This window comes from Neovison vison, chromosome 13, assembly GCF_020171115.1.
Source record: "Neovison vison isolate M4711 chromosome 13, ASM_NN_V1, whole genome shotgun sequence".
NCBI classification, from domain to species: Eukaryota; Metazoa; Chordata; class Mammalia; order Carnivora; family Mustelidae; genus Neogale; species Neogale vison.
Window position 1 is genome coordinate 110,537,933 of NC_058103.1, and position 27,575 is coordinate 110,565,507.

Genomic DNA, 27,575 nt, shown 5'->3' on the forward strand with positions numbered 1-27,575 from the left:
GGTTGGTGACAGCTGTTTATATGATTAGTTGATAACTCAGTATCTTTACTAACATTTTCTAAAATTACTACTAAAAAGTAACAGTGGATGCATATTTAATTGTTCAGTGTTTTTAAAAATGGAAAACAATAGAGGTGTAAAATCCCTTTGTTTTTCATAGAATTAGGGTGAATTAAAAGGTATAGATATGTGATGAATATGTATTTTTAATAAGCAAAAATGAATTATTTTTTAAAAATTTGAGAATAGAGGAAAACAAAGAGGCAAAACCCAATAGTTTTACTTACTTATTCGTGAAAGGGAATAAGGGGCCACCAGGGGCTCATGGTGCCCAAGTGAGTAGGAGCCTTGGTCAAGTTTATATATATGTTGTTTAGGCTCCTCCAGAATTAAGATAAAACAGTCTTTGAAAGCCAGGATTTTTTTTTCTCAGAATGAGAGTACCTGGTGAAAGGAATGTTTACATACTAATAGGCATCTTAATTTCCCCACAGTGTTTGAATTCATATTGCTGACTCATTTCATTTCACACTTTTTTATCAAAGGTGTGGCTTCTTTTAGATGGAAGCAAAAAAAGAGTACTTTCATCTTCAAATATGGTAGTGGTTGCTTTTGTTTCCTAATTTGAGGGATGTTACATCATTGAAGGAAACCTGTGAAGAAATTGTGTATTGACTCACTTCTTAGTTTATTGTTTACATTAGAAGGTTAATCTGCTGCCTGTAACCATGTTGGTGCCTTTTTCTGGGCAGGCATAAAGTGAAATTACTTCTCTGTTCTAGATTTTTTTTTTTTCCAGATACCTGTCTTTAGTGATAGATTTCAGTGTTTTATTTTTTTTTTATTTTTTATTTTTTTAAGATTTTATTTATTTATTTGTCAGAGAGAGAGGGAGAGAGAGCGAGCACAGGCAGACAGAGAGGCAGGCAGAGGCAGAGGGAGAAGCAGGCTCCCCGCCGAGCAAGGAGCCCGATGTGGGACTCGATCCCAGGACGCCGGGATCATGACCCGAGCCGAAGGCAGCTGCTTAACCAACTGAGCCACTAAATGAAATTCCACCCCATTAGAACTAGGAGAGGGCAACTTACTATAGATGGGTTATGGTTATCTTTGCATCCACCCATATGATGAATATAGTAACCAAGAGGCAGGGCAACCATAGGATCACATAATAACCATAATTACTGCATTGTGGACTCATTAAAGCCCGATTTTCATCAAAATGTCAATTTTCCACTGTAAATTTCTCATACCGTGGATAGTAAATATTTTTCTATGACTCCTTTCGGCCCTTTGTCTTGAAGAAACTGGTCATCCAGAAGATGATTGGATTTGTATCAGTCATATACTATACTTACAATTGGGTTTGTATTTTTATTTTAGAAAAGAAAATATTTTTTATGCTGACTATAGAGTTAATAAATGGTCATTGAATTTAGAAGATACATGTAATTTTGGTGTTTTTTAAGATTTGAAAGATACTCTAAAATTTTAGTATTGCATGTCAATTAATATAAATAGCATTTTACTATACACGTTTGTCTTGCTTTTAAAAATATATTGATATTTCTCCATGTCAAAGCATGTTGATCTAGTCTGTCTTTTTAATGGTTGCATTAATTATAATACTACAAATTTTTATTTTAATAAATTCACTCTTGGTGGACCTTCTACTTTCTAATTTTATATTGTAAAAGTTGTTCTATCAACAGTTCTTACACATATGTGTATATGTTTTCATATTCATGTGAATATTACAATCAGATAAATTCTTAGAAATGAGATGAATAGGAAGTGAAAGAAAATTGGTGGATGGTCACAGCTTATCTGCCTGTAGAATTTTGTTGTTAAAAATCACTGAAAGAAGAGGTGCCTGGCTGGTTCAGTCAGAACATGTGGCTCTTGATCTAGGGTTTGTGAGTTTTAGCCTCAAGTGGGGTGTAGAGATTACTTAAATAAAACTTAGAAAACGAATCACTGAAAGGATGATAATATACATTTCCACTGTTTACAGTGCCTGTTTTCCCCATATCTTATCTAACTTACTAACTTGTTTAGTCTTTGTTAATTGGTTAGGTATTAAAATAGTCTTGCTTCTCTTCGTGTTATTTGGTAGTAAGTTTGAGCATTTTTTCAGTATTGTACATTATTTTTATGTTTTCTATAAATTGAATATGTTGCTTGCTAAATTTGTCTTTATGTAAGATTTCCTTGAAGACTTTTCTTTCTTTTTAAAGTTTTAATTAGTTAATTAATTAATTTGATAGAGAGCACAAGCAGGGGGAGCAGCAGGGAGAGGGAGAGGCAGGCTCCCCACTGAACAGGGAGCCTGATGCGGGATTGGATCCCAAAGGCTGATGCTTAACGGATTGAGCCATCCATGTACCCTGCTTGCTAAATTTTCTACTCAGTGTTTTAATCTTTTTCTTACTGGTTTATTGGTATGCTGGAAGTGTTTTGAAAACTCTTTCATACATGTCACAGATATTTTTCCCTAACAAGTGTATGATTTTTATATAAGATCTTTTCCTTTACAATTTCCAGGTTTTGTGTAAAGCTTAGAAAAAGATTGTGTTTACCTCAGGATTATAAAGTGATTTTCCATTTTCTTTGAGTCTTTTTGTGGTTTAGATTTGTATGTTTAAAACTTTAGGCCTATTTTACCAGGTGGTCTTAATGTTTTGTGAAGCCTTATATTAGTGTTGATCTTTCACAAGGCAAACAAAAGATGACATATTGAAAGTATTTTGTAATATCATGTTAGTGAAGTTTAATGGAGGCTTTGATTCCTGAATGATGCAACTTGGCAAAAAAAAATTTTTTTTTTCCTTTGGGAGGGAGGATAGGAGAACAATGAAATTTGCTTTCTTTTTTAATTCAGAAGTATTTTATGTGAAAGTGGCTCTTGTATTTCTGCATCTCTTTCATCCTCTACCTTTTACACCAATGGTGGGAAGCTTTTTTGTGTTGTGTTTTGAGCATAAAAATGGCAGACAGCACTTAGTTCCCTATTCAGAATTGCCTATCAAATCTTTTTCCTTGATGTTTTTGGAAGGCCATTTAGTTTTCCCTTTGCTTGGTGAAAATATGTTGCAGGATTTATCTGCTGTAACAGTTTAAAAGTTCTATAGAAACTTACTCTTTTTCAAATAAAGGGTTTACCTGACCATTCTAGCCAGTAAGCTTGAAATCAACTTCCTTAGGATAGTACTTATATTTCCCAAAACACAAAGGTCTAATGGGTACTAGGTGCTCTTAAACTAAGTTTATTTATTGCTAGAATTTGGGGACTGAAATAGGGTCCACATTGTAGATAGTAAAAAGAAAATTATAAACTGACCTATCAAGATTGGACTACTTTGAAAAAATGAAACAAATACAATGGAAGGTTCTTCCCTCCCACAATGAACAGATTGAAGACTCCTTAATTCCTGAAAAAGACACATTTCTCATCATCTAACTACTGAAGTATTTATGTCAAATTTTTTAGGAGGGGAGAAGGAGAGAGAAAAATCTTAAGCAGGTTCTATGCCCAGCACAGAGCCCAGTGTGGGGCTCAATCTCACAACCCTGAGATCATGACCTGAGCCAAAATCAAGAGTCAGATGTTTAACCAACTGAACTACCAGGTGCCCCCATGTCAGAATAATTTTTTAAACGTGAATTTGCCAAATTACCATAAAACGTAGTGACAGAACCATCTTAGTAATAAGTCTTTTTTTTTAAACTTTTTTTTAATTTAATTTTTTTTTTAAGTGATCCAAGATTCATGGTTTATGCACCACACCCAGTGCTCCATGAAATACGTGCCCTCCTTAATACCCAACCACCAGGCTCACCCAACCCCCTTCTCTTCTCCTCCAAAAACCTCAGTTTGTTTCTGAGAGTCCACAGTCTCTCATGGTTTGTCTCCCTTTCTGAGTTCCCCCAAGTTCCTTCTCCTTTCCATCTCCCGATGTCTTCCGTGTTATTCTTTATGTTCCACAAGTAAGTGAAACCATATGATAATTGATTCTCTCTGCTGTAATAAGCCTTGATAAGTCTTAGATCACTTTTTTCTTGCATCATTATTTTTCATTGATGAAAAAAACCCATTAGCAACTTAAATATCCACTAATAGGGTAAGAAGCTATGATGAATATAACAACACATTATGTAGTCATTAAAGTCATTTTTTCAATAATTTTTAAAGCATTAAAAAATTTGTTAAACAGCTAATTGGGAAAAGTATAAGGTAGGAAACTTACTGACCCCAGTACTTACATAAAATGTTTGGAAGGTAACATATGTAAAAGTCAGGAAGGTAACAAAAGTAGAAGAGAAGAGTGATACAGAGGGAAGGAGTGGTAGGAATTATAAAATGGAACCAAGGATGAAGATATTATTCTAACCACAATGTATATTATGATGTCTATATTTTTACCAAAGATAGGTATCATGAGGGAAAACTCTTCACATTACTGAAGCCCACCGGTCAGGATAAGCTCATTTATTCTAACACTAAAATCAGAAAGAAATTTCTGCTGATGATTTTTCTAAAGAAGATGCTTGAAAATGTAGTGCATGCGTGCTTACTAACAGTTTCAGGAAAGAAGATAATGATTTCAGTAAGCCTTTTTTTTTTTTTTTTTTTTTTTTTTTTTTGGTGACTTGTTAATGTAGATCCACAGTATCACAACCAAGAGTTTATGTTGAAGTAAGGTTAAGTTGCAGCACTTCTTTGGGGGCTGTCTCTGTTACACAGTTGAGAGAGAAAAATGCCTTAGCATATAGATCTAAACTAGATTTCACTGTCTTTAATACGAAACAGTGAGCGTCTTCAGTATTACATAAGAAAGGCTGGCCTCCTGATAGATGCAAGAGTGGATCATCAAACGACTGCTGAAAGCGAGACGGATAGGTGACACAGAAGCCAGCTCCAGCTGGAGACTTTCATCTTGTTTTCTTTTTTGATAGATTCTGCTAGGCTTTTGTAAGAGGTTTTTTAGAGTTGGGGAGTATAGTAACCAGGTAAGACCGCTGTGGTGATGTGGCATTAGGCATCGTCAAATTTTCTTTTCTTATTGCTGGAGACTTTACTGGGAAGCTGAAGAGTGGGTAAAATTGTTGGATAATAGTGCATTTCTTAAGCTTTTCTATTTCAATGTCTTCATTGTGGTGTTTAGTGATTTTAGTGGCTCTAAATCCCTTTTGAAAATAGCGTTAAAAAATTATAACTATGCAAAGTTTAACAGAGGGAAATTTAAGGATGGGTCTAAAATTGGAGCTCTTTATCAGAGCTTTGAACATAACGCTAATAAGCGAAGTTACTCAGGGGAAAGAGTAATATAAACTACCATTAGGCAACTTACATGCTAAGAAGTAAGAAGTAAGTGCTGTAAATTCAGGGGAAGGAGAGATCATTGTGTTGGAAAATTGTGATCTAGGAAAACTTTCGTGGAGGAGGGCTGAGCCTTAAATAGAGAAATCGGAAGGAAGGAAGGAGGAAAACATTACAGAAGGTGTAACTTGAGAAGTGAAGACATGGAGGTGAGGCTGTCCATTCTGTATTCAGGAGACGCCCAGCAAGTAGATTACTTTGACCAGCCGAGAGTTCAGGGAGGAGGCCTAAGTGATCGGTAGGTTAGAGCAGGTAGTGAAAACTTCTGAATATCTCCCTAGACTTTGACTTTATAGAGAATGTTTATCCTCAGGGTCGGGGGGAGACTTTTAAATGGGAAGAAAAAAAAAAATTCTAGTACTTGGAGTAAGTATTATATGTAACTTGCAATCAGTTTAATTTTTGCTTGTGTATAAGTGTTTAGGGTGGTTGTTATGTTTAGGAAGGGACCAAGGAAAGAGTTGAAAAATGGGTACTTGTGATAAGTACCATAATAATTAAAACAGCATTGTACTGGTACAAGGAATATAGATCAGTAACAGGATGGAGACTATAGAAACTGATTCATAAATGTATATAGAACTTTATGTAATAAAAAAATGGCATTTCAAATCATAGAAAGTATAGAATTTCAATAATCAGGATAATTTCTAACACCAAAAGGGAAAAATCTGGATACACAAATTTAAGTAGCTAAATATAAAAGCCAAAATTGAAAAAGTATTAGTAAAAATATATGAGAATAATGTAATCTTTGGAAAGACTTTCTAAGGCAAGTTGTAAAATATAGGTGTTCTAAAGAACACCCTATATTCCATCCTCTACCTCTGCATAAAATTTAAAAACGTTTGTGGTAGAAGGTATTTTTAAAAATTGAAGAATTTTAGAAGAAAATATTTGTGATAAGTGTTTAATAGTGAATTATTTCATGACGCAATTTATAAAGAACTTCTACAAATCAATAAAGATAATCTATTAAGAACGTATAACATAGGAACATTAGATAATTTACAGAAAAGGAAATAAGGATAGCCAATAAATATTGGGAAAGGTGTACAATCCCACTAAGTTATCTGGGAAATACAGATTAAAATAAGGAGATCGTTTTTGCTCATGAGGTGATCAGAAATTACATAGGGTCATTACCCTCCTGAGGTTATGGAGAAATAGGTGCCCACTATTTTGGTAGGAGATCTGCCTGAATCTTATACAAAATTCTGATCCACTCCCTCCCCACAATTCCCTGCCTTCATTTTTCCCCTCTCATGCTTTATTTTTGTCCACAGTACTTGCCACCAGCTGACTTACTTCATATTCTGCTTGTTTGTGGCACCTAGAATATGAACTTTCTTCAGAGGCCGTCCTGGTGTTCTGCCACCCCACTGTGTTGTATCTCCAGAACTTGAAATAAAATTCATGCATGGCATATAGCACTAGCTCAATAAGTATATGCTGCCTGAATGAACGAATGTAGTATTTATGTTCTCAGTTAAGGTAGTCTCATTTAAACGATTTCTGTAGGGCTGTTATTGTACAAAAAATAGAATATAAAGAACATTTTTAAAGTTTTTATTAGTTGGGGTGTTAGATTTTCTACCCTTTCTTAAGATGAAATCTGGTTTAAACCAGGCATTTTGATACCCTTTTGGGAAGGTGAAAGTTCGGGAGCCTTTGAAAAAGCAATTGGAAAAAGCTTTTGATTCCTCTTGATCACATTTATAGTCCAGCAGCACTTTTGGAACCTTTGCTGACAGCCCATTGGTTGGCTTACATTGGAATTATAGACGTGTGGGAGAATAATGCCCCCATTCTTCTCCAACATATCTAATTCTAGAAGATAATGGTGATAGGAAACCTTCCCCTTTTTCATAGTAAAATGTAGCTATTCAGGAAGGATGAGGGGTACCATCATATCAGGTAACACTCACTCCAGTTGTACTTTATTTTATTTTTTAAGATTTCATTTATTTAGGGGTGCCTGGGTGGCTCAGTGGGTTAAAGCCTCTGCCTTCTGCTCAGGTCATGATCCCAGGGTCCTGGGATTGAGACCCGAATGGGGCTCCCTGCTCAGCAGGGAGCCTCCTTCTCCCTCCCCCCGCCCCCGCCCCATCTGCCTCTCTGCCTATTTGTGATCTCTGTCAAATAAATAAAATCTAAAAAAAAAAAAAAAAAAAGATTTCATTTATTTATTTGACAGAGACAGCAAGAGAGGGAACACAAGCAGGGGGAGTGGGAGAGGGAGAAGCAGGCTCCCCACTGGGCAGGGAGCCTGATGCGGGGCTCGATCCCAGAACCCTAGGATCATGACCTGAGTTGAAAGCAGATGCTTAACAACTGAGCCACCCAGGCACCCCCAGTTGTACTTTATGAGATAAAATGAATATTGTTGCTGTATTACTACTTTTGACAACTGCCACCTAAATTATTTTATAGCTACATCTTTAACCCATAACTCCCCTAAATTCGGTTCAGCTTCCTGCTTGGTGTTTCCACTTGGATATGATAATCGCTGTCTCAAATTTAATGCCCCAAAACAGTTCACCAGTTTTTTGTGTGGTTTTTTTTTTTTTTTTTTCATAGCTTACTGGTTTTGAAGCCTTCCTGTCTCAGTGGCAATTTCATTTTGGTATTTGTTTAGTCCAGGAGTCATCTTTCACACATTATATTCAATATTTTGGGAAGTGCTGTTAGCTAGCTGTACTTTCAGAATACATATTATCTATCCAGTTCTTATTGTCTTCACAGCTACCACCCTGGATCAAACCACCATTATTTCTCAGCTGGATTATTGTAGCTTTGCAAATGACCTACCTGCTTCAGCCCTTGCTGCCCCCCACAGTGCTGTCTCAATAAGGCTACCAGAATGATCTGTTCTTTCCTCATAATTCTTGTGACTTTTAGTTTCGCTCAGAGTAAAAAGCTAAAAAGTCTTAGGATCTATAAGGCCCTTCATGGTCCATCCCCTGCCTGTTAGCTCTCTGTCCTCCTCTCTTCCTACTTTCTTGCTAGCACACATGCCTCAACTGCTGATACTCAGAAATGCAGGCTGCCTTGGTTCCAACTTTGTACCTGCTGCTTGGACAGAAAAGCTCTCCCCAGGTTAACTGCATAGCGATTTCATCATGTATTCAAATAGTTGCTCAAATATACTTTTGTTGTTTTTAGATTTTATTTGACAGAACGTGCTCATGCGCGGGCAGGGAGAGTGGCAGGCAGACAAAGAGGGGAGGGGAGAAGCAATCTCCCTGCTGAGCAGAGAGCTGCTTTCATTTGTCAGAAGACAAACAGACAAAACAGGACTGGGAGATTTTTCAGTGTTCCTTGCTTTCCTGAACACAGGGCTCAGGTAAAGTTCAGCATAGTCTACTACAAGTAGAATTTAAGCCCCAGGAGGCAAGATTCCTCTATCTATCTTATATATTGGTATATAGTATTTTCAATACCTAGCAAGTGCTAAGAACTCAATAAATGATGTACAGATGGATAAAGGAATTATTTAAAATGGCATTCACCTTAGGCCTCCTGTCTGCTGAACAATGTGATTGTATCAATGTGGAATTAGCCTTTATGCTGTAAGTAGCTTCATAAATGAGATGAGACTTCATGGAGTAAATTTATATCTTGTTATCCCCAATATGTGCTATGTTGAAACATATGTCTGTAATATGTATTATCATTCTCTTGCATAGAGTTCTACAAATAAAATCTTAAATGTGAAGAAATGTTCCTTAGGATCTATTATGAAGTGAAGAGTCAATTTAAATAATGTCTCCTGTTCTGAAATCTCTGGAGACTTTTGATTTTATCTTGAAGGGAGTGTGATTCAGTAGTTTAAATGATCAGATTCATGTTTTAGAATAACTTTAGTGTGGGCAGACTTACAGAGGCGTGACTGGAAGGGAATTGATCACAGGTAGAGATCCATTAGGGAGCGGTCACTGAAATTGAAGTGGGAAATGAAGCTGGGTTAGGCAGTGGAAGCAGGAATGGTTAAGAAGACTTCCCTGGATTTTTGGGTCAAGGTGATTTAGTTATCCTAAATCTAGATTTTTTTAATCTGATATTTTGTGGCTTTTCCTTATAGCCAGATTGTTTTTGGCTAATGCTGTTCTCTGAGATATCAAAAACAGGAAGAACAGCAGGAAGTGGTTTTCGGTTTGTAGAGATTATATTTGAATACCCAAGAAACCTAAGCAATTGGATATATATGACTGATTAAAGAGATTAAAGAAATCGTATTTTTTATGACTTTGTTACTTCCCATAAACTCTGCATATTTCTAAATTATTAGTAAAGCTCTTAAAATGGGAAGGGTTTGTGCACTTGCCTTTGGTCAAAATAATGAGAGGTTCCTCTAGAATTTTGAGTTTCTTAAGGAATAGTTTAGAGTTGTGTTACTAACTGTATCATCATCCAGAAGTCTGTTTACCTTTCTTTTTTTTTTTTTTAAGGGTTTTATTTATTTGTCAGAAAGAGAGAGAGCACACACGCTCAGACAAGCAGAGGAAACTGCAGACAGAGGGAGAAGCAGGCTTCCCGCTGAGCAGGGAGCCTGATGTGGGTCTCGATCCCAGCACCCTGGGATCATGACCTGAGCCAAAGTGAGACACTTAACTGACTGAGCCACCCAAGCATCCCACCTTTCTTCTTTTTGACTGCTTAATATGTGTCAAGCAGTGTGCTGTGTTTGGGAATATTTGATAGGTAAATAAGCAACTATAGCACAGCATTCTCTTTCAAGTAGTAGATTAGGGAAAAATACTAGTCTTTGGGGGTGGGGTCAGGGAATTGTTCACAAAAGTAATGCATTACTTGAGAAAGGAAGGATGGACACAGGGGCTTGGGTTGAGGTATTGGGATAGGGAACTGATCAGAATATCTGCAAAGCCTCAGTTGAGAAAGCGAAGCCTTTTAGGGGAATCAAAATCATGAGGGGAGAGGGAATGGGTGGAGAAAGGATAAGATGCTAAAGAATAAGCAGTAGATATACAGAGCCTTTGGGCATTATCAAAAAAAAAAAAAAAAAAACCCAGTATGAAAATCTTAACATTTTAAAAGAGTAAAATATAAAATTATCATTTTAGGAAGATCACTGACAAGTGAGGAGTTTCAGATATAATGGCAGCTTTTAGAGTCAGTGTGTCTAGAGTGGGGCTCAGAAATTTACTTTTTAAAATTTTGCTTTCATTACAGTGTTCCCAATTCTTTGAGAACTGCTGACTTAAAAGGATTCTTTAGTAGGTCTGTGAATTTTACTTATCCAGACTGTTTCTGTGATGTGACCAGTAGTCCTTTTCTCATTTGGGCTAGATGTCAAACTTGTTCTTCCTTCAAGATGAGTAAACAAAGAATTAATCTGGGTCCTGATTTAAGTGGGCTCCTTGATTTGAAAAACTGATATATGCTAAAGTTGTTCCAATTTAGCAATGTATATAACTTTATTTTGAAATGTTGGCTTTGTTAATTTCATCACCTGAGTTATTAGATAACTTTGTTAGAAAACAAATGCTAGGAACTATTTAAAAGGAATGTTTAATAGAAGTTACCAAGAGGAGGGTAGGAGATATATACATTAAATACCTCTGATTGGGTTTGGTAATTCACAAATTTTGGAGGGTTATTAACAGAATAAAGCACTGGTAAGTCTCGGGGTGAGATGGAGCAGCAGTGGGAATGTGAGCTTATAGAAGAGGTTAGAATCTTTCACATGGTGGAGAAAGAATGCTTTTTTTTTTTTTTTTTTTTAATGCTTTTTAGGCTTCAACCAGTTTTCTTTATTTTACTTCTTGTTCCATATAGAATGGTTTTTCCAACTACTCAGTCACTTAAACCAGACACCTGCGAGTTATCCTACCAATCTCTCCCTCTTATGTGTCTGGTTATTCAGTCCTTTTAAAAAAAATCTTTCATGTCTTCCAAAATCTTTCCACCCCCCTCCCTTCTGCTTTGTTTCCTCCCCCTCATCAGTCCTGGTTAAATGTAGATGCTTATCTTCTCCAAGGAGTATTGCGGTGATGGCTTGTATCCCGCACATTTAGGGCTCTTTAATTGCTTCCTCATCTTAATATATGCACTTTTAAAGATTCATATCTGATTTTCTTTTAATATTCCACTCATACTAGGTTAATTGCCTTGGTTAGAACTTTCATATTTAATTGTTTCTGCCTTGTTTTTGCTCTCTAATGCTTTTTCTGTTCTTTTGGGGAATCCCGCCAGTGTCATTTTTTTAAATGGGGAAACAGAACTTAACTTTTTGTGATTTCTTAATTTTTTAAATTTTAGCAATTAATTCAGGTAAAAAAATGGTCTCTCATATGTCTTAAACATTGCAATCTCCTTTATATTTGTATTATCTATATTATATTATTATATTATTTATATCACTTATTTATTCTATTCATTCATTGACCATTCTCCTTTCCTCCTGCTCAGTCTTCGTGTGGTCTCATATGTTACCCATGATTTTCAAATTGTTGTAAAAGAATTTAAGTACAAATAGTAATGTATCAAACTTTTTTTTAACTCATAAAACCTAGTTCAATGAGGAATTGGTAGTTATATAGTCAATTTAATAAGGAATGCTGAAATAAAATTACTAAGACATAAAAATTGGTTAATACCCAAAGGTATACAGACTATAGCCTTTGGGGTAATCTTCTGTGCTAAGAAGGAAAACATTTATTGTATTATAATAGTTTACCTTTAAATTTATAGTTATAAACAGTCTGGGCCCTAATCAGTTATAAGTAAGAAATCATGTAATTGAGTGATCTCAGGTGAACTTAATTAAAAAGTGCTTTAGCATGACAGTAAAATTCACAGTCATCTTTATGTCTTATTTTAGATTTTGAATAATTTGTTTGAAAACATGCTAATTTTTATATTCTTAGTGACCAAGAACCTTCTCATTTTATTTTATTATTATTTTTAGGGGAGAGTAGGGACAAAGGGAGAGAGAGTCTTAAGCATGCTCCATGCCCAGCATGGAGCCCAATGCAGGGCTCAATCTCATGATCCTGAGTTCATGACCTGAGCTGAAATCAAGAGTCTGATGTTTAACTGACTGAGCCACCCAGGCACCCCAACACCTTCTCCTTTCAAAATGTTAATTTTTTCAAAATCACTGATGGAAGATTTAGACCAATATTTTTTGCCCTGTTCTTATTTGACCACTGGTTCCATATTAAATTTCCTGCAGTAGAGCTTTCAATTAAAACACCAGCCATCAAGTTGGGTTTAATGTGTTCTCAATGTATGTATAATAATAGAAGCATTTATAGGACTTAAATGTATAGAACAAAGCCAGTAAGATATCATTTAATTAGCTTGGTTTTGATGTTTAAATAGGAGCTTCAGATAGAAAGGAGAAAACAAACCAGGTAGAATGACCAGGATATTTGCTGGTTTAGGACTTAAGTCTAGGTTATTGTCAATGACCACAAGTTTCTAACCAATTTCTAGTTTTCTCCCCCCATTTTAATTTAGGTGGAGTATTGCTGACACCGTTATTTTCATAAAAACTGTGATCATGTTTCTTCCCTGCTTGAAAAATCTCAATTGCTTCATGTTGCCAACGCAATAGACTTCATTTTGCTTGGCCTGGGAGCTCTTCCACTCTCCTATTTGGTCTCTCAACCCTTGATTTACCCACACATTCAAATTGACTTCTCCTTTCCCTTCTGTCCTGTGTGGCCAAATCCTTCTTTCATATTCAGCTTGTTTATTTCTACAGTGTGACTGTCTGTACTATTTTAGCTCAGGAGGATGCCTTCGAAGTTTGGTTCTATTTGTTCGTCCAGGTATGCAGTTAATAGATCCTGTATGAGAAATCTATGGATGGGTTGTCTCAGTTTCACCTGGAAGGCAGGCAGTAAGCTACTTTTCCTGCTTGGGCACATACAGTGCTTCCTATAGAATTTTTTGAAATGTACCCCACATGACAATATGTTTTTGTATTTGTAGACCTGAAAAATGTCTGAAAATTCCAGTGACAGTGATTCATCTTGTGGCTGGACTGTCATCAATCATGAGGTATGTTGTTTAATACTTTTTATAAGGCCATTTGTAATACTACAGTGTATCACCTGGGTTTTTTGAAGGCCAGAGTTTGCTGCATTGAAGCCTGAGGTTCCATTGTCTTTAGCTTGGACATTTTCCCACCCACACTAAACTTTACTGCTGAAAACTCTTCATTCATGAGCCAGTGTCTTCTGCATTGTTGTGTGGTATATTTCTCGGCTTTGAGAAAGTAGGCTAATATTTGTTGAGGGTTTATTATTGTTTCGGCCCTGTACTTTTATCTATAATCTCATAGAATTTTAAATAACCTCTGTGGTATATAGATTTGCATTCTCATTTCATAGTTGAGGAAACTAGAACTTAGAGAGGGTAATTAATTTAGCCAAGATTATGTAACTAGAAAATATCAGAGCCTGCATTTAAACCAGAAAGGAGCATGGGGAACATGTGTTCTACTTTGGATATGTTACGCTACATTATGTTGCTAACAGAACTTGATTGAAAAAGGACTATGGCTAGAACGCTTTCAAAAAAGGAGTTTTGTTAAGGAAGTATGATGTTACATGACTAGTATATAATAAGCATTAATTTACTTTCCACACTGGTAACATAGGTTAACTATAGAAAAATCATAAAAATACTGATGAGTAGAAGCAATAAGTTAAAAATCATCTATATCGTAAAGTTTTAATGGATTTTTCTATAGTTTACCTGTCTGTTTTTAGGGTCCCTTAGCCTTAACTTGTTTTCCTAGATTAATAAAAAAATTAAGTGGTAATTTTTAGAATTACTTTGATAATTTAAGATTTAGACATGGCTAGTTATGTCTTCTTAAAATCAACATTAACCAAAAAATGATTTTTCTGTAGTAAAATTTGAAAATTTAATAGCAGCTCTACAAATTGAGTTTGGGGTGGTTTCTTTTTTCTTTTTTTAATTAGTGATTTTTCTATTTTTAGCCTGTTTTCTATGAAGTAGATCAACTCCCATAGCAATAACTTCTCCTTCAAGGATAATTAACAGTATAGGAGCAAGGAAACTGTGGGAGTCTTGTGATTCTGTAGTATGAAGCAAGATAGTAAACCTCTCTGGCATTTAGCCAAGTGTGTCATTAGGGTATTCTGTATTAGAGATATCTTGTCATAGAGTAGATCATACTTGTGTTTTTATCCCTCTTCCTTATCTAGTTTGCAGGTTCCACTGCTAATGTCTAATAGATGTGTTTCCTTTTCTTTCTCATTGCTATTTTAGGACAGTACTGATCTCCCCTGCAGTCCCCAGTTCAGCCCTAACCTTGCCTGTTTCTATGATTTTCCTGCCACTTTAGGCAATCCCATGGTCTTAACATTCAGAGTTCTCTTTAGAGTTCAACTCAAAACATACTCCTTTGATGAATTCTTTTAATTTTTGCTGTTTCAAGTTATATATATTAGGAGAACTTAGACCTTTGATTTCATGGATCAGTAAATTACAGGAAAGATTGGGAGAAGGGTATGGGGACAAACAGAAGGAGCTTAGTGGCTAACTTTATTTTGCTAATAAGATATGAGGAGAAAAAACTGTAAGACCCACTGTATTATTACACAGAAGACAGTCTGACATCAAAGTAGGAAGGACAACCTTGGAAGAATAAAGAATACTCTATAAAATTGTGTAGGGAAAGTTTACTCCATTAATCCTATAGTTCATTTTAATCCTTGCCCTTAGACTTTTTTAGTTCTACATTGTCATAGTAAATAGTTATTTGAATGTGAAAGTGTCTCTGAATAGGCTGTAAATTTGAATTTTGGATTTGAATTTTTTATATTTCATAATACATAGCAAAATGCCTTGCATAGTACCTTCATAAATGTTGAGTAGAGGTAAAATAACAGAAGCAGCTAAAGTTTAGTTTAAAAACTTATCCTCTGGGATCAAATTTATTGCTTGGGCTTATAAAATAGAGTAGAGGGTTTGACTTGGCTAACTTCTCTTAGAATCTAAGCCTGCAATTCCATTCTGCCATTTCATTGCCATAGACCTTTATGGACTAAATTGAATAAAAGGTAGTCAGATTAGATACTGCTCCCTTCAGAGAATGGCAGCATCTAGGACTTTGACCAGTGGAAGTATCTACACGTAGTAATAATCAACTTTGAGTGGCTGATAGACATAGAACTAATTATCGTTTTTTTCTTAGGGGTCTGATACAGAGATGGTGAATTCTGAACATGGTACAACCAGTGACAGCTGTGAGCTCGCTCCAGAATGTACATCTTTAGAGCAAGAAGAGCTACAAGTATTGCAGCCAGAGCAGGGAGGTAAGATACGAAAAAAAGTCTGTTTTGTTTTGTTTTTTAATAATAATAGAATGTGTGAACGACAGTACAAGTCTTGCCTTTTTTCTAGGTGGGCAGCCTTTCTAGCTAATCTAAATGATCAGGTCGCTGAATGACTAGAATTTTGGTGTGGATTAGGTAGTGGTACCAACCTGTCCAGGCGTTTGCTTATTTACAGCTGTAGTGTATTATTTAGGTGTCTGTATAACTCTTTCATACTACACTTGTAACCGGTAACTAAATATTGCTAATCTTGATTAAGACTAGTGATGTACAAAATAATTAATCATAAGGGATTTACTAAACTCAGATTCTTTAAGAAGTTATCTGTCATCACACTTCACATTACTTTTGGTTAGAGGTGGTAAAAGGCATTTAACTGCCGTACTCTTCATTTTTAAATTACGTCTTAAGCTTCTTTAAAAACTGCATTGAAATGAACAAAACATTTCCTCAGGAGAATAAAGTATATGGGTCATGGCTAGAAATACCATAGATTATATCTGTAAATCTTGTTTTCAGCCTGTGTATTGATTATTCTCCTTTGAACAGTGATTCTTATCTTTGATAGGTCAGAGATCTCCTTCAGAATCTGAAAGCTGTGAATGTTTTCTCCCAAGAAATGCCCATACTCACATATGTAAAAGGAGTTTTACTCCATGGGAGTCCTTGGACCCAAGTACATCTTTTTTGAAGTGTCTTAATTTCAGATTAATATGCTGCTAGGGGCTTTCTAACACATATGAATGGGGTAGTTTCTCTCTTTTTTTCTCCTGGGTTTTTTTTTTTTTTTTTTTTGGAGGGGCTGAATTATATAAGAAATACACATTCATGACAGAAAAAAAAAATGAGCAAAAAATTTTAAGTTACCTTTAATTCTTTTTATCTGGTGATAACTGCTGTTAACATTTAGTATATGTTCTTTGTTATGCGTAAAATTTATATATGTTTATCACGTTGTTTTAATATTTTTAACTTCAGTTTTATAGACTTTTTCATTTAAAATATGATTTTATAAACTCCAGTTGGTTTTTTTGGTACATTTTTCCTTTGAGGAGTTTTTTATAAAATACATTTGCTATAGTGACATTATTCTGCTTTCCTGTGTTCTTTTGAATCCTTTTTATAATCCTTTTTATTGCAAAAAATTCATAATTTAAAGATAGTTTTGATTTTTGTGTTACCAAGCATTAACAGTCATTAGAATAGTGCTACTTTTAGGAATGTAGGAAATGTAACATCAGACGTCTGAAAATTGGTTTTCCATATTAACAGGTATTTACAGGCACACTGGATTCGGAACTTTTGTATTGTAAAGTAAAGATTATGTTTACTTAGAGATTTATATTGTTTTTTTAGTAGATACTAAATGAATTCAATATCTAAAATTATCCTCTGACAATTTCAAATAATTGTATTTAAAATATAGAGATCTTTTTAGCAACAGTTTGCAGTTTCAGTTAAGAGAAATATTTTACTAGGAGTATTTTTATCCATTGCTATCTCTTCTGAAGGAATGAATTATTTCAGTAAAGAAAGTGTTATTATAAAATACTTTAAAAAATACATTCTGGATTATGTTGAAAGTACTATATATAAATCAATTGCCAGAGAACTTTTTAGCAACTGTAGTATATGTGATTTAATTAATTAAATCTACTTCAAAAAAATAGGACTAGATTTTATGTACTCAGATTATAATCTGTGTGGACTACAAAAACTCAATTAAGTGTAATTGATTGAATTGATCTTTGCTTTATATCAGAGAGTAGCCAGAATGACACAGTGTTAATGGGAGAAACTGCTTATCCAGCTTTGGAGGAAACAAAGACAGCACTTGAGGTAAACTTGTGTTGTACTCTGTAGATATATGATAAGCAATATTCTTTAGTGAATACTAAGGAATAATTAAAGCTTCCATTTCTAGTTGTGCATTCTTTTCCTCTTCGAATTACTAATAACTGTTATTAAAAATTTTGAGATTCCATAGATTGGTCACTTTTATTTTTTTTTTTAAAGATTTTATTTATTTATTTGACAGACAGAGATGACAAGTAGGCAGAGAGGCAGGCAGAGAGAGAGAGGAGGAAGCAGGCTCCCTGCTGAGCAGAGAGCCTGCTGTGGGGCTCGATCCCAGGACCCTGAGATCATGACCTGAGCCGAAGGCAGAGGCTTTAACCCACTGAGCCACCCAGGTGCCCTGATTGGTCACTTTTATATTAGAGTTTAACTTCTGTCTTCTAAACTCTTAAGTGAGATGTCTTTTAATTTATCGAAGTAATTACAAAAGTAATTTCTATTCATTTATCCTCTAATAAATTTTTTTGGAAATAGATTACATTCTTGAATTATGTAGAGAAATAATTTATTAGGGTTTATCAAAAAAGGAAGATTCATTTTTAAATTTGAGAACAACCTAAATCTTGTTTTTTGATGTTTTACTTGACTTCTATTTTTTTTTTTAAAGATTTAATTTATTTTTTGACAGAGAGAGAGATGACAAGTAGGCATAGAGAGCCGGGGAAGCAGGCTCCCCGCCAAGCAGAGAGCCCGATGTGTGGCTCCATCCTAGGACCCTGAGATCGTGACCTGAGCCAAAGGCATAGGCTTTAACCCACTGAGCCACCCAGGCGCTGCTTTACTTGACTTCTTGATAAAACTAGATTAGATGATTTTTACATGGCATAGCTATTGAAGTTTATTACATATATAACCATGGAAATTTGTTATCAGTCTTATGGGCTTCCTGACTACAGAGTTATGGTCAAATAAACCCATGGAATTAGTGAGAAATGAATCCTCTCTTTTCTGTTGTCCTTGATTTAATGGTGGGCTTCTTATCTTTTGCAGCCTACAATGATTAGGCAGCAGTTTGTTCTAATTCTGAAAGACTGGTCAAGGTGTTCAATGGTGTTTTGAACTAAAAGATGAGCCTGCTATTGTCATCTTTGTCTTTTGGGCAGGACTCCTATATCTTTTATTTTAAGCCCAAACTACCACAGTACTTAAGTACTGTTGTATACTTTGAGCTACGTAGAAAATATAAGGCTCTCAAAAAATTGTTGAATTTACTGTCTTTAAAATTATTCCTCAGAGAGAAGAAGCAAAGTCATCTGAAGACAATGTCTATTTTGGAACTGTCAGTGATGATTCTGATATTGTTACCCTTGAGCCACCTAAGTTAGAAGAAACTGGAAATCCGGAACCTCTAATTGTTGAAGAAGTGCAGAATCCAGAAGACTTTAACATGGGGTCTTCTTCTAGCAGCCAATATACATTTTGTCAGCCAGAAACTGGTAAGAGCTGCATAAAGAGTACACTGATAGAGACCTACGGTGTCTTAGGACCACCTTTTATACAATGGCCAAGTTTTTAATATATTTAAGATTTTTTGCAAAATCTACTGTTATGTCTAGCGTTTTCTTAGATTGTAGGTCCCAAGAGCAGAATTGCTATAACAGTAAATACCATCTTTTATTAAGTAAAAGATGAAAAAAAATATCTTCAAGGAGCTTTGTTATTGTCTGAAACACTCCAGAATGCATTTGATATATTTTAGGTATTTAAGGGTAGAAGATTAAGCCATTGTAAGTAAAAATAGGAGAAAGTTAAAATTTCTGTTTACAGTGGTACAAATTTTAATTTCTAGAAATTGTGGAAGAAGCTTCTTATTGAAGTCTGTTAGATCCTTTCAATTATTAATCATTTAACAAACATCTGTTGAATGCTCCTTATGTGCTAAACAGAGTTCACAGAGCTGGCAATACAGCAGATCCCAAAGCCCCTGACCTTTGTATCTTTCATTGTAGATTGAGTTATGAAAATGTGCCTATTTTAAGTCACATTTAAGGCACTCAGTGTCTACTATTCAGACAATGATTTGGAGGTTAAAATGGGAATTCCTGAGCTAACTCCTTTCTATATTTCTTTGGCTCAGCTTGAGAGGTGTATGTAACATCTTTCAAGGTGCACGTAAATATTTAGACACAAAGGGAAATAAAAGAAACAAAGCTATAATTAACGCACAGTTATTAATGAACACTTGTAACTCAGGGATGAATTGAGAGAAAGACAAGTTGGAACACGGCTAGTGATTCTAAAATATCCTAATTTGATTCAAAAATAAGGATTTGTTTATTTCAGATCATTTTCTTAGAGTTTACCATTCTTTAATATTTACATTTGCCAGTATCAGACAATGGAATTTCTGTTACTGCACTTCAAGCTAATAAAAGGTCAAGTAAAGATTTTTAGCTATCTCATTTAATGGCAAGTTATTTTCAGTTAGTATATCAGTTTGGCTATAAACAAGAGCTTAAAAACACTTTATTCAAGTATTTGAATGCTGATCTGGCATTCTTAGTGGTCAGCCTTTGCCAGAATGGTTTACATAGTATATTTATTACAAGGACTAACAAATTGACTTTAGAATCTTTTTTGTTTATCAAATTTTATTTTATTTGTTTAAATCTAGGATTCACACTGTTTCAAGTAGTCTTCTTTTTTTCCTTCTTTCCTTTATTTTTTTGGTTTTTAAGTCTTCCTTGGTTTAATTTGAGAATATTCACGGGCCAGAAAAAGTAGTCACATTGAAGTAGGAGTATTGCAGAACGGTCCAAGCAGATATTTAAGAAATTGTTCCTACAAACTTAATTTTTTCAGGTACTTGGATACTTCAAAGCACACTATTCTGGTGTTTATCTCCTTTCTGAACTTGGACTTCTTGGGAATTTTACAGTTTCAGTTAAGAGAAATATTTTACTAGGAGTATTTTTTTTTTTTCCCAATTTATTTATTTTCAGAAAAACAGTATTCATTATTTTTTCACCACACCCAGTGCTCCATGCAAGCTGTGCCCTCTATAATACCCACCACCTGGTACCCCAACCTCCCACCCCCCCGCCACTTCAAACCCCTCAGACTGTTTTTCAGAGTCCATAGTCTCTCATGGTTCACCTCCCCTTCCAATTTACCCAAATTCCCTACTACTCTCTAACGCCCCTTGTCCTCCATGCTATTGGTTATGCTCCACAAATGAGTGAAACCATATGATAATTGACTCTCTCTGCTTGACTGATTTCACTCAGCATAATCTCTTCCAGTCCCGTCCATGTTGCTACAAAAGTTGGATATTCGTCCTTTCTGATGGAGGCATAATACTCCATAGTGTATATGGACCACATCTTCCTTATCCATTCATCCGTTGAAGGGCATCTTGGTTCTTTCCATAGTTTGGCGACTGTGGCCATTGCTGCTATAAACATTGGGGTACAGATGGCCCTTCTTTTCACGACATCTGTATCTTTGGGGTAAATACCCAGGAGTGCAATTGCAGGGTCGTAGGGAAGCTCTATTTTTAATTTCCTAGGAGTATTTTTATCCATTTCTCTCTCTCCTAAAGGAATGAATTATTTCAGTAAAGAAAGTGTTATATAAAATAATTTTTTAAAATGGCATTTTGGATTATGTTGAAAATACTATATATATAAATCAGTTGCGAAGAGTCTGCGTTCTCTCTCACCTCCTATTTTTTTGGTTTGTTAATCCCCTACTCCCCATTGCCTGGTTATTTTGATTTTTCCTTTCCCTTCTTCTCCATCTCTGTAGGATTTCAAGTTGTTTCTTCTTCTAAATTAAATTCTTTGTGGCAATATACTTTTTGTTCATTTAAGAATACTAGCCACTCCCTTGCACTGGAGTCTCCCCCGAAGAAAGCAAAATTGGGTAGTTGTAGAAAAGCTTGTATTTGCATATATGTTTTTTTTAAAGGTGTGATTGTTCAATTTTGATGGAGCACAAATAACAATGTTGAGTGATAATTAAAATAAGTATTTTCAATTCTTTTTCCTTTTTAGTCTTTATAATAAAGCTTTATACATCTTTTTTCCTGTTTATTCACAAAAGAAAGGTGGTGGGAGAAGCTGTGGAAGATTCCTGAATGCATAAGGGGATGGGATGATCAGCTGAAACACCATGTTCCTAGCCAACTCGCTTTCCAAGGTGGTGTGACTAAATCTGATCAGCTTCTCTTGAGCTGAGTGTGCCTAGTCACATTTACTATTTACTTAGTGCTTTAAAGATAACTGTTGTCATCTGTAATACTCTAAACAGGTGTTCAAAGTGATCTTGTAATAAAGCTGGCTAAGCTTATTGCATGCCTTTGCATTGCCTGCATCTTGGACTATGGGCCAAATTAAGTTTTGAAAGAAATTTAAAAATCGAAATACTTTAGCTATTAGATATATGGGTTAAAAAAGATGGAAGCATTAGATAAGGATATGAATTTATTAATATGGATTAGGCTGGCTTGTTTACTTAGAATCTGTGATGAAGGCAATAGAATTAAATTTATTTAAGGAATTTTGACAAATGGTTTGTTTTTACGTTTACCCATCTTAATACTGCCAGAAAGACTGACTTAAATACTCCAGCCATAATCTTGAATGCCTTTGTGTTATGAAATGCTTTATTTAAGTCTTCCTTTCTTTCTCTTTGTCCAAGAAATATAACCTCACAGCTGAGGCGACGGCATCTGGGAAAAACTAGTGATCAAGAATAACCAGATAAACATGATGGGCATAAGGGTCATGACCAAAAGAACTCTCAGTGGCATCTGTATAACTAAATACTAGAAATAATCATTCATCCAGTAGTTCTTTCTGTCTGTGTGTTTGGTGTTGTCAGTGTGAAAGTTAACCAGATCCTCTGTGACCCATCTTTAAAAAGTACTGCCTAACCCAAGTCACCAACTTTTCCTGTGGCATGGATATCCTGTCTTCTGAAGAACTGTTTTGCTTTTTTGAAGCATGGATGTTTGTTGTTTGGAGCTGTTTGTATCAAATTGAGGTTCACATTTTATCCTTACTTTTAGTTCCTTTTTTTTCTTCCTTATAACTGGCCTGTGGAAATTATTACTGAGCCATCTAACTTACTGTGTCAATATGTAGTTTATTGATTGGTAGAACAGTGTTAACAAGTTCTACATTTAAAAAAACTGAAGGTGATTTTTTTAGTGGATATATTTCCAGGACTTGAGATTTCTTATGGTTTTTTTGTTGTTGTTCTTTACTGTTCTTTTCATAAAGGAGCAGCACCAGACTAGTCCTTAATATCGGAGATAGCTGTTGTGTCACTTCCTCATGCTGACATATTTACTAGAGGGTAAAATTAATAACCTTCTAGTAAGAGTGGCAGTCGAAGGGAAGGGCTCATCTGACTTCTGGAAACCTGTGTTAAACTATAATAGTGCTTTGAATGTTGATTGTGGACTCAAAGGATGGAAATGAAACTAGGGTCCAGATTCACCCAAGAAAACTTTTGGTAGTTACTGTACTTTGTAAGTTGCAGGAACTGTTCATATACCTCCATGTGTTCCTTAAACAGTTGAGCTTAAATTACCTCCTTTTGCAACTGAAAGAAGAGAGTTTCTTTTTCTTTCTAGAAACAGTATCTGTTTATGGCTGTAATAGCAAAGAAATTTAATAGGCTATGAGAATGATTGTTCTAACAGTGTAAACTAGAAGAGAAGTTAAAAAAATAAAACCAAATAAACCCTCAAAAGCACAGAACATGATTAATAGATTCTTGTGTATCACAGTTGAAATCTTTTCTGTTTTGGTTTTATGTTGAAAAACTTGAACACTTATACATCTTGAAAACTTGAGTTTCTTTTTGTGTTGTTTGTTTTTGGTTTTGGCTGTCTTATGTAAAAGGACACGTAGGGATGGCATTGATTATTCTAAATCATATTTATTGAAAAAGCTATTCTAAAATTTTTAATATTTACATTTTTCTTTTTAAAATAGTATTTTCATCCCAGCCTAGCGACAACGAATCAAGTAGTGATGAAACCAGTCATCAGCCTAGTCCTGCTTTTAGACGCCGCCGCGCTAGGAAGAAGACTGTTTCTAGTTCAGAATCCGAAGAACGGCAACTCCCTGAACAAGAACCTGACCCATCTAAGGAGCTGTGTAAACGCCAGTTCAGCAGTGGTCTGAATAAGTGTGTTATACTTGCTTTGGTGATTGCAATCAGCATGGGATTTGGGCATTTCTATGGTAAGTATTTGAAAGTTGGTTACACGTAAACAAATCGTGTGTATGGGCACTTGCTAAGAGAGGAATTCTGGGAACTGTTTTCAGTGTCATCATTAAATATATGACCTTGCAAAGCTTGCTGTTTATTTGAGCCTCAGGTTTCTCATTTGGAAAATGGGCACAGTGCTACCTTTCTCACAAAACTATTTTCACTTACGTTAGATGGTATTTATTTAAGAAATGTAGGGATTTTTAGCATGCCTGTTTATTTTTTGTTTTTAATTTTTTTAAAAGATTTTATTTATTTATTTGACAGAGATCACAAATAGGTAGAGAGGCAGGCAGAGACAGAGTAAGGGAAGCAGGCTCCCTCCCTCCAGAGAGCCCGATATGGGGCTGGATCCCAGGACCCTAGGATCATGACCTGAGCTGAAGGCAGAGGCTTTAACCCGCTGAGCCACCCACGCACCCCTGTTTTTAATTTTTTAAAAGATTTTATTTATTCGATAACAGAGCGAGAGAGCATGAGGGGCAGGGAAGGGCAGAGGGAAAGGCCTCTTTGCCTGAGCTGAAGGCATATCCTTAACCCTTGAGCCACCCAAGTGCCCCTAAACTTTGCTTGTTATTTTCCTTATTAATATTTATGTATATTGATTATCTTTAAACCCTTTAAAAGTGTCTTGGATGAAAAGAGGAAGAATTTCATGTGGTATAATTTTTCATTGGGGAGCCTTACCATTGAGTCTTACTCAACATGTCTGTATAAAGATGAGACTGTTTGAGAACTGAAAACTTCATGCTCATTCACACACTCTGTATTAAAATTTTGAAAAAAACCACTTTAAACAGATGTTTTAGATCTTGTCAGTTTTACAAATTTCAGTTTGCTGTACATGAAGTACTTCTAGGTTTTTTTGCTGGTATGATCCACAATTTAACTTTTGGAATATTCCTGTTTTGTTAGTTCCTTTCAACAATGTCTTCTTTATGCAAAAATTGAAGAGTTACATGTACCCTTTGTTAATGTGTGGAAAGGATGCATTAAAAACATACATAGTGTAATGTTAGAAGAAACTTAAGACAATATTTGTTTAAAGTCAGATTAGTAAAATATGTTTCTTCTTGTTTAAATTTATATTGCTAAAAATAAGCATTTAGACTCCTGGTGGATACCTGCTTGAATTTAATACTGAGACAGTATAATTTGTATCCTTCCTTGAAGGTTATTGTAATGAGATTTGACTTGAAGTAATATGCATACTTTTGTTTATTTTATAGTTGAAACAATTGTATGAGTGTATTTTTGAGAATGATTTTTCCCCCCACAGGTAAACATGGAGTTAACAAACGAGAAAGTCTTATCTTGATCTTTTTTTCTTACTAAAAAATGTGGACAGTGATTTAATGTTAATCGAGATTGCATTAAAACTACCAATTGCATGACCTTGAAGTATTTTGTAGAAGGAGCAATGTAGAGAGGAGTGCTTTCAAAATTGAGAAATTACTGCTCTGTTTAAATAAGTGTTTGGTTACTTGTAAAATTTACTTCAATGATTATATCTAATAAAACATTTTCCTGTACTTTTTAAAATTATCCTTTCAGAATATGAAAAGCCTGGGTAATATGAAGTAGTTTTGCATGGTGATGAGTTTGGCTCAGGGAACATATAAAAACAGTTAGTTTTTCAGGGTCGCTGTTTAAAGGACATCACTTTTTCCCTTAATTCTGGCACTGATCTCAACACTTAAAGAGCTCATTTGAGTTGATTTCAGAACCAGTTTGAATTTCTCATGCACCATGAAGTTAGTCATTGCATACTCCATAATCAGTTGTTTGCTTACTAATTATTTAACAAAAACATACTATTTAAGTGAATTACTCAGGACATTTGCCAACCGCACTTCTTTATAAATTTGGAGAATCAGATCTATCCCAGAAGGAGGGGAGAATTAACAGGATTGAGGATAGTAAAACAGTGTATTACAGGTATTTGCTACTCCTTCAGGTTCTGAAAATGCTTACAAAAGTTAAAAAAAAAAATCTTCATGTTTGAAGCACCTGTCTTCTGTATGCTTTCTTTACATTGTAGGCTATCCATATTCTAAATCAACAGTGGAGTTCAGTCGATTTGATTTTCTCATGGAATTAATGACTTTAAGTATTGATAGGTTATCCTGCTCTTCAGACACTGTAACAGAATATACCTGGGTGCTAAGCTATGTAGCACAGAAAAGAGAATTATAGCCCAAAAGCTATACTTACTGAGTCATCCTGAAGGTGGTAGGATTTGAGCAGGGTCTAGTCTTAACGTTTATGCTAGTCAGAAGGAAAGTGGAGCATTCCAGCAATTGAGAACCTGACAACCTGAAAGTAAACTTTCCTGGGTTTGGGAGCAAGGAGAAGACTGACTGGACTACAGCAGAGTAGAGAAATAGTGGAGTAAAACATTGGAGTACATGGGCTGGTGTAATGTAAAACATCTTGGAATCCGGGTAAGAGTTTGATTTATAGAGTGACCTCATGGTAATTTTAGAGGAAAAGTGCAAAGAGGCATATTGAATGGGAAAAATTAAGACAGTTAAGAGTGTTTGTAATCCTGCTGTTGATGATCAGGGTCTTGACGATTATTGTGAAGGTCGGGGTGGAGAAAAGGTTAGTGAAATAAGGAACACTGAAGTAATAATGGAAAACATAACTTGTGATATTAGTGGTTTATTTTTTTAAATTCCGAGAAGTGTGCCAGCTGCTTTATTTTTGGAATTGGGGGTGTTTCTAGGAAAGTTTTGCTAGATCATAAATATGATGGTGAGCACAGTTTGGCTGTTTTTATTCAACTTTATTCTAAAATGGTTTAGGGCAGGTGTTATGGTTCGATTTTTTTCATGAAGATGTTCCCAGAATTGCACCCAACAGGCAGCTGGATGTATTGGCAAGACACTCTGGTAAGATTGGACTCAGAAGAGAAGGGATAGCAAAAATTGGGTTTTTATGATTAAGATAGGCAGATTGTTATACATGACATGAAGGCTGAAGATTGTTCCTTGGGTGGTAACACTTTATAGTTAAGTGGCTGAAGATGTAGGAAAAAAAAAAAAACCAATAGTTATTAGATAAATAAAAGCCACATAAAGACAGTTGTCCAACATGGGCAAATTGAGATCTCAACACATAGTTTTAGGTTATTTTCCAGCGGGTAAAGGAATTCATCCTGTCAGCAGTTTGAAAAGAGAGGTTTTCTGTTATTGTGGGAAATACAAATGAATTTTCAGCATTCAAAAAAATCTGAGATTCTTTTGAGTAACATTGAGACAAATCTACCATGCTTTTGTAAATTCAAAAATTGAAAGAGGAAATGAATCTTAACGAAGAATATGATAGCCGGTAATAGGTGTTTGTGATTTGGCAAAAGTTTTCCTTAGTGTTTTTCAAGATTATCGAAGAAATTGAAAGTTAACTTCTTTTAGCAGTAGGGGAAGACAGTAAACTTCCATTGCAAAATCCTGTGTTATAGTAATAATATGTCACTTGGTAGATGTTAAGGTCAAGTTGCCAAATGCCTTTTGCCTTATTTTTTGATTCAGTGTTGTTGTGTTTTTTTTTTTTTTTTTTTCCTTTCTCTCATGCATGAGGCATGTAACAAGCAGCATGTGAACAGCATGTCTTGGCAAATTAACATTTTGGTTTTTAGGGTTAAAATATAGAGAATCCTAGTTGGTTTAAGACTTCACCACTGCAGGGATGGGGTTGGTGGTACTCTAGTACAGACCTAACTAATGCAGAACTCGTAAATGATTTGGCTGTGAGAATGGTGGGTAATCACA

At 35.2% G+C, this 27,575-nt stretch overlaps 1 protein-coding gene across 2 annotated transcripts in view; it reads left to right on the forward strand.

Annotated features, from left to right (window-relative positions):
• CCPG1 (cell cycle progression 1) overlaps positions 1-27,575 on the forward strand; it is a 39,525-nt gene that overhangs the window by 3,972 nt on the left and 7,978 nt on the right. For both annotated transcript variants that reach the window (XM_044232026.1, XM_044232027.1), the window contains exons 2-6: positions 13,343-13,411; positions 15,579-15,699; positions 17,483-17,559; positions 18,812-19,013; positions 23,523-23,774. In XM_044232026.1, coding sequence (XP_044087961.1) covers positions 13,352-13,411; positions 15,579-15,699; positions 17,483-17,559; positions 18,812-19,013; positions 23,523-23,774 — 712 coding nt within the window. In that variant the 5' untranslated portion in view covers positions 13,343-13,351. The remainder of the gene's footprint in view (positions 1-13,342; positions 13,412-15,578; positions 15,700-17,482; positions 17,560-18,811; positions 19,014-23,522; positions 23,775-27,575) is intronic.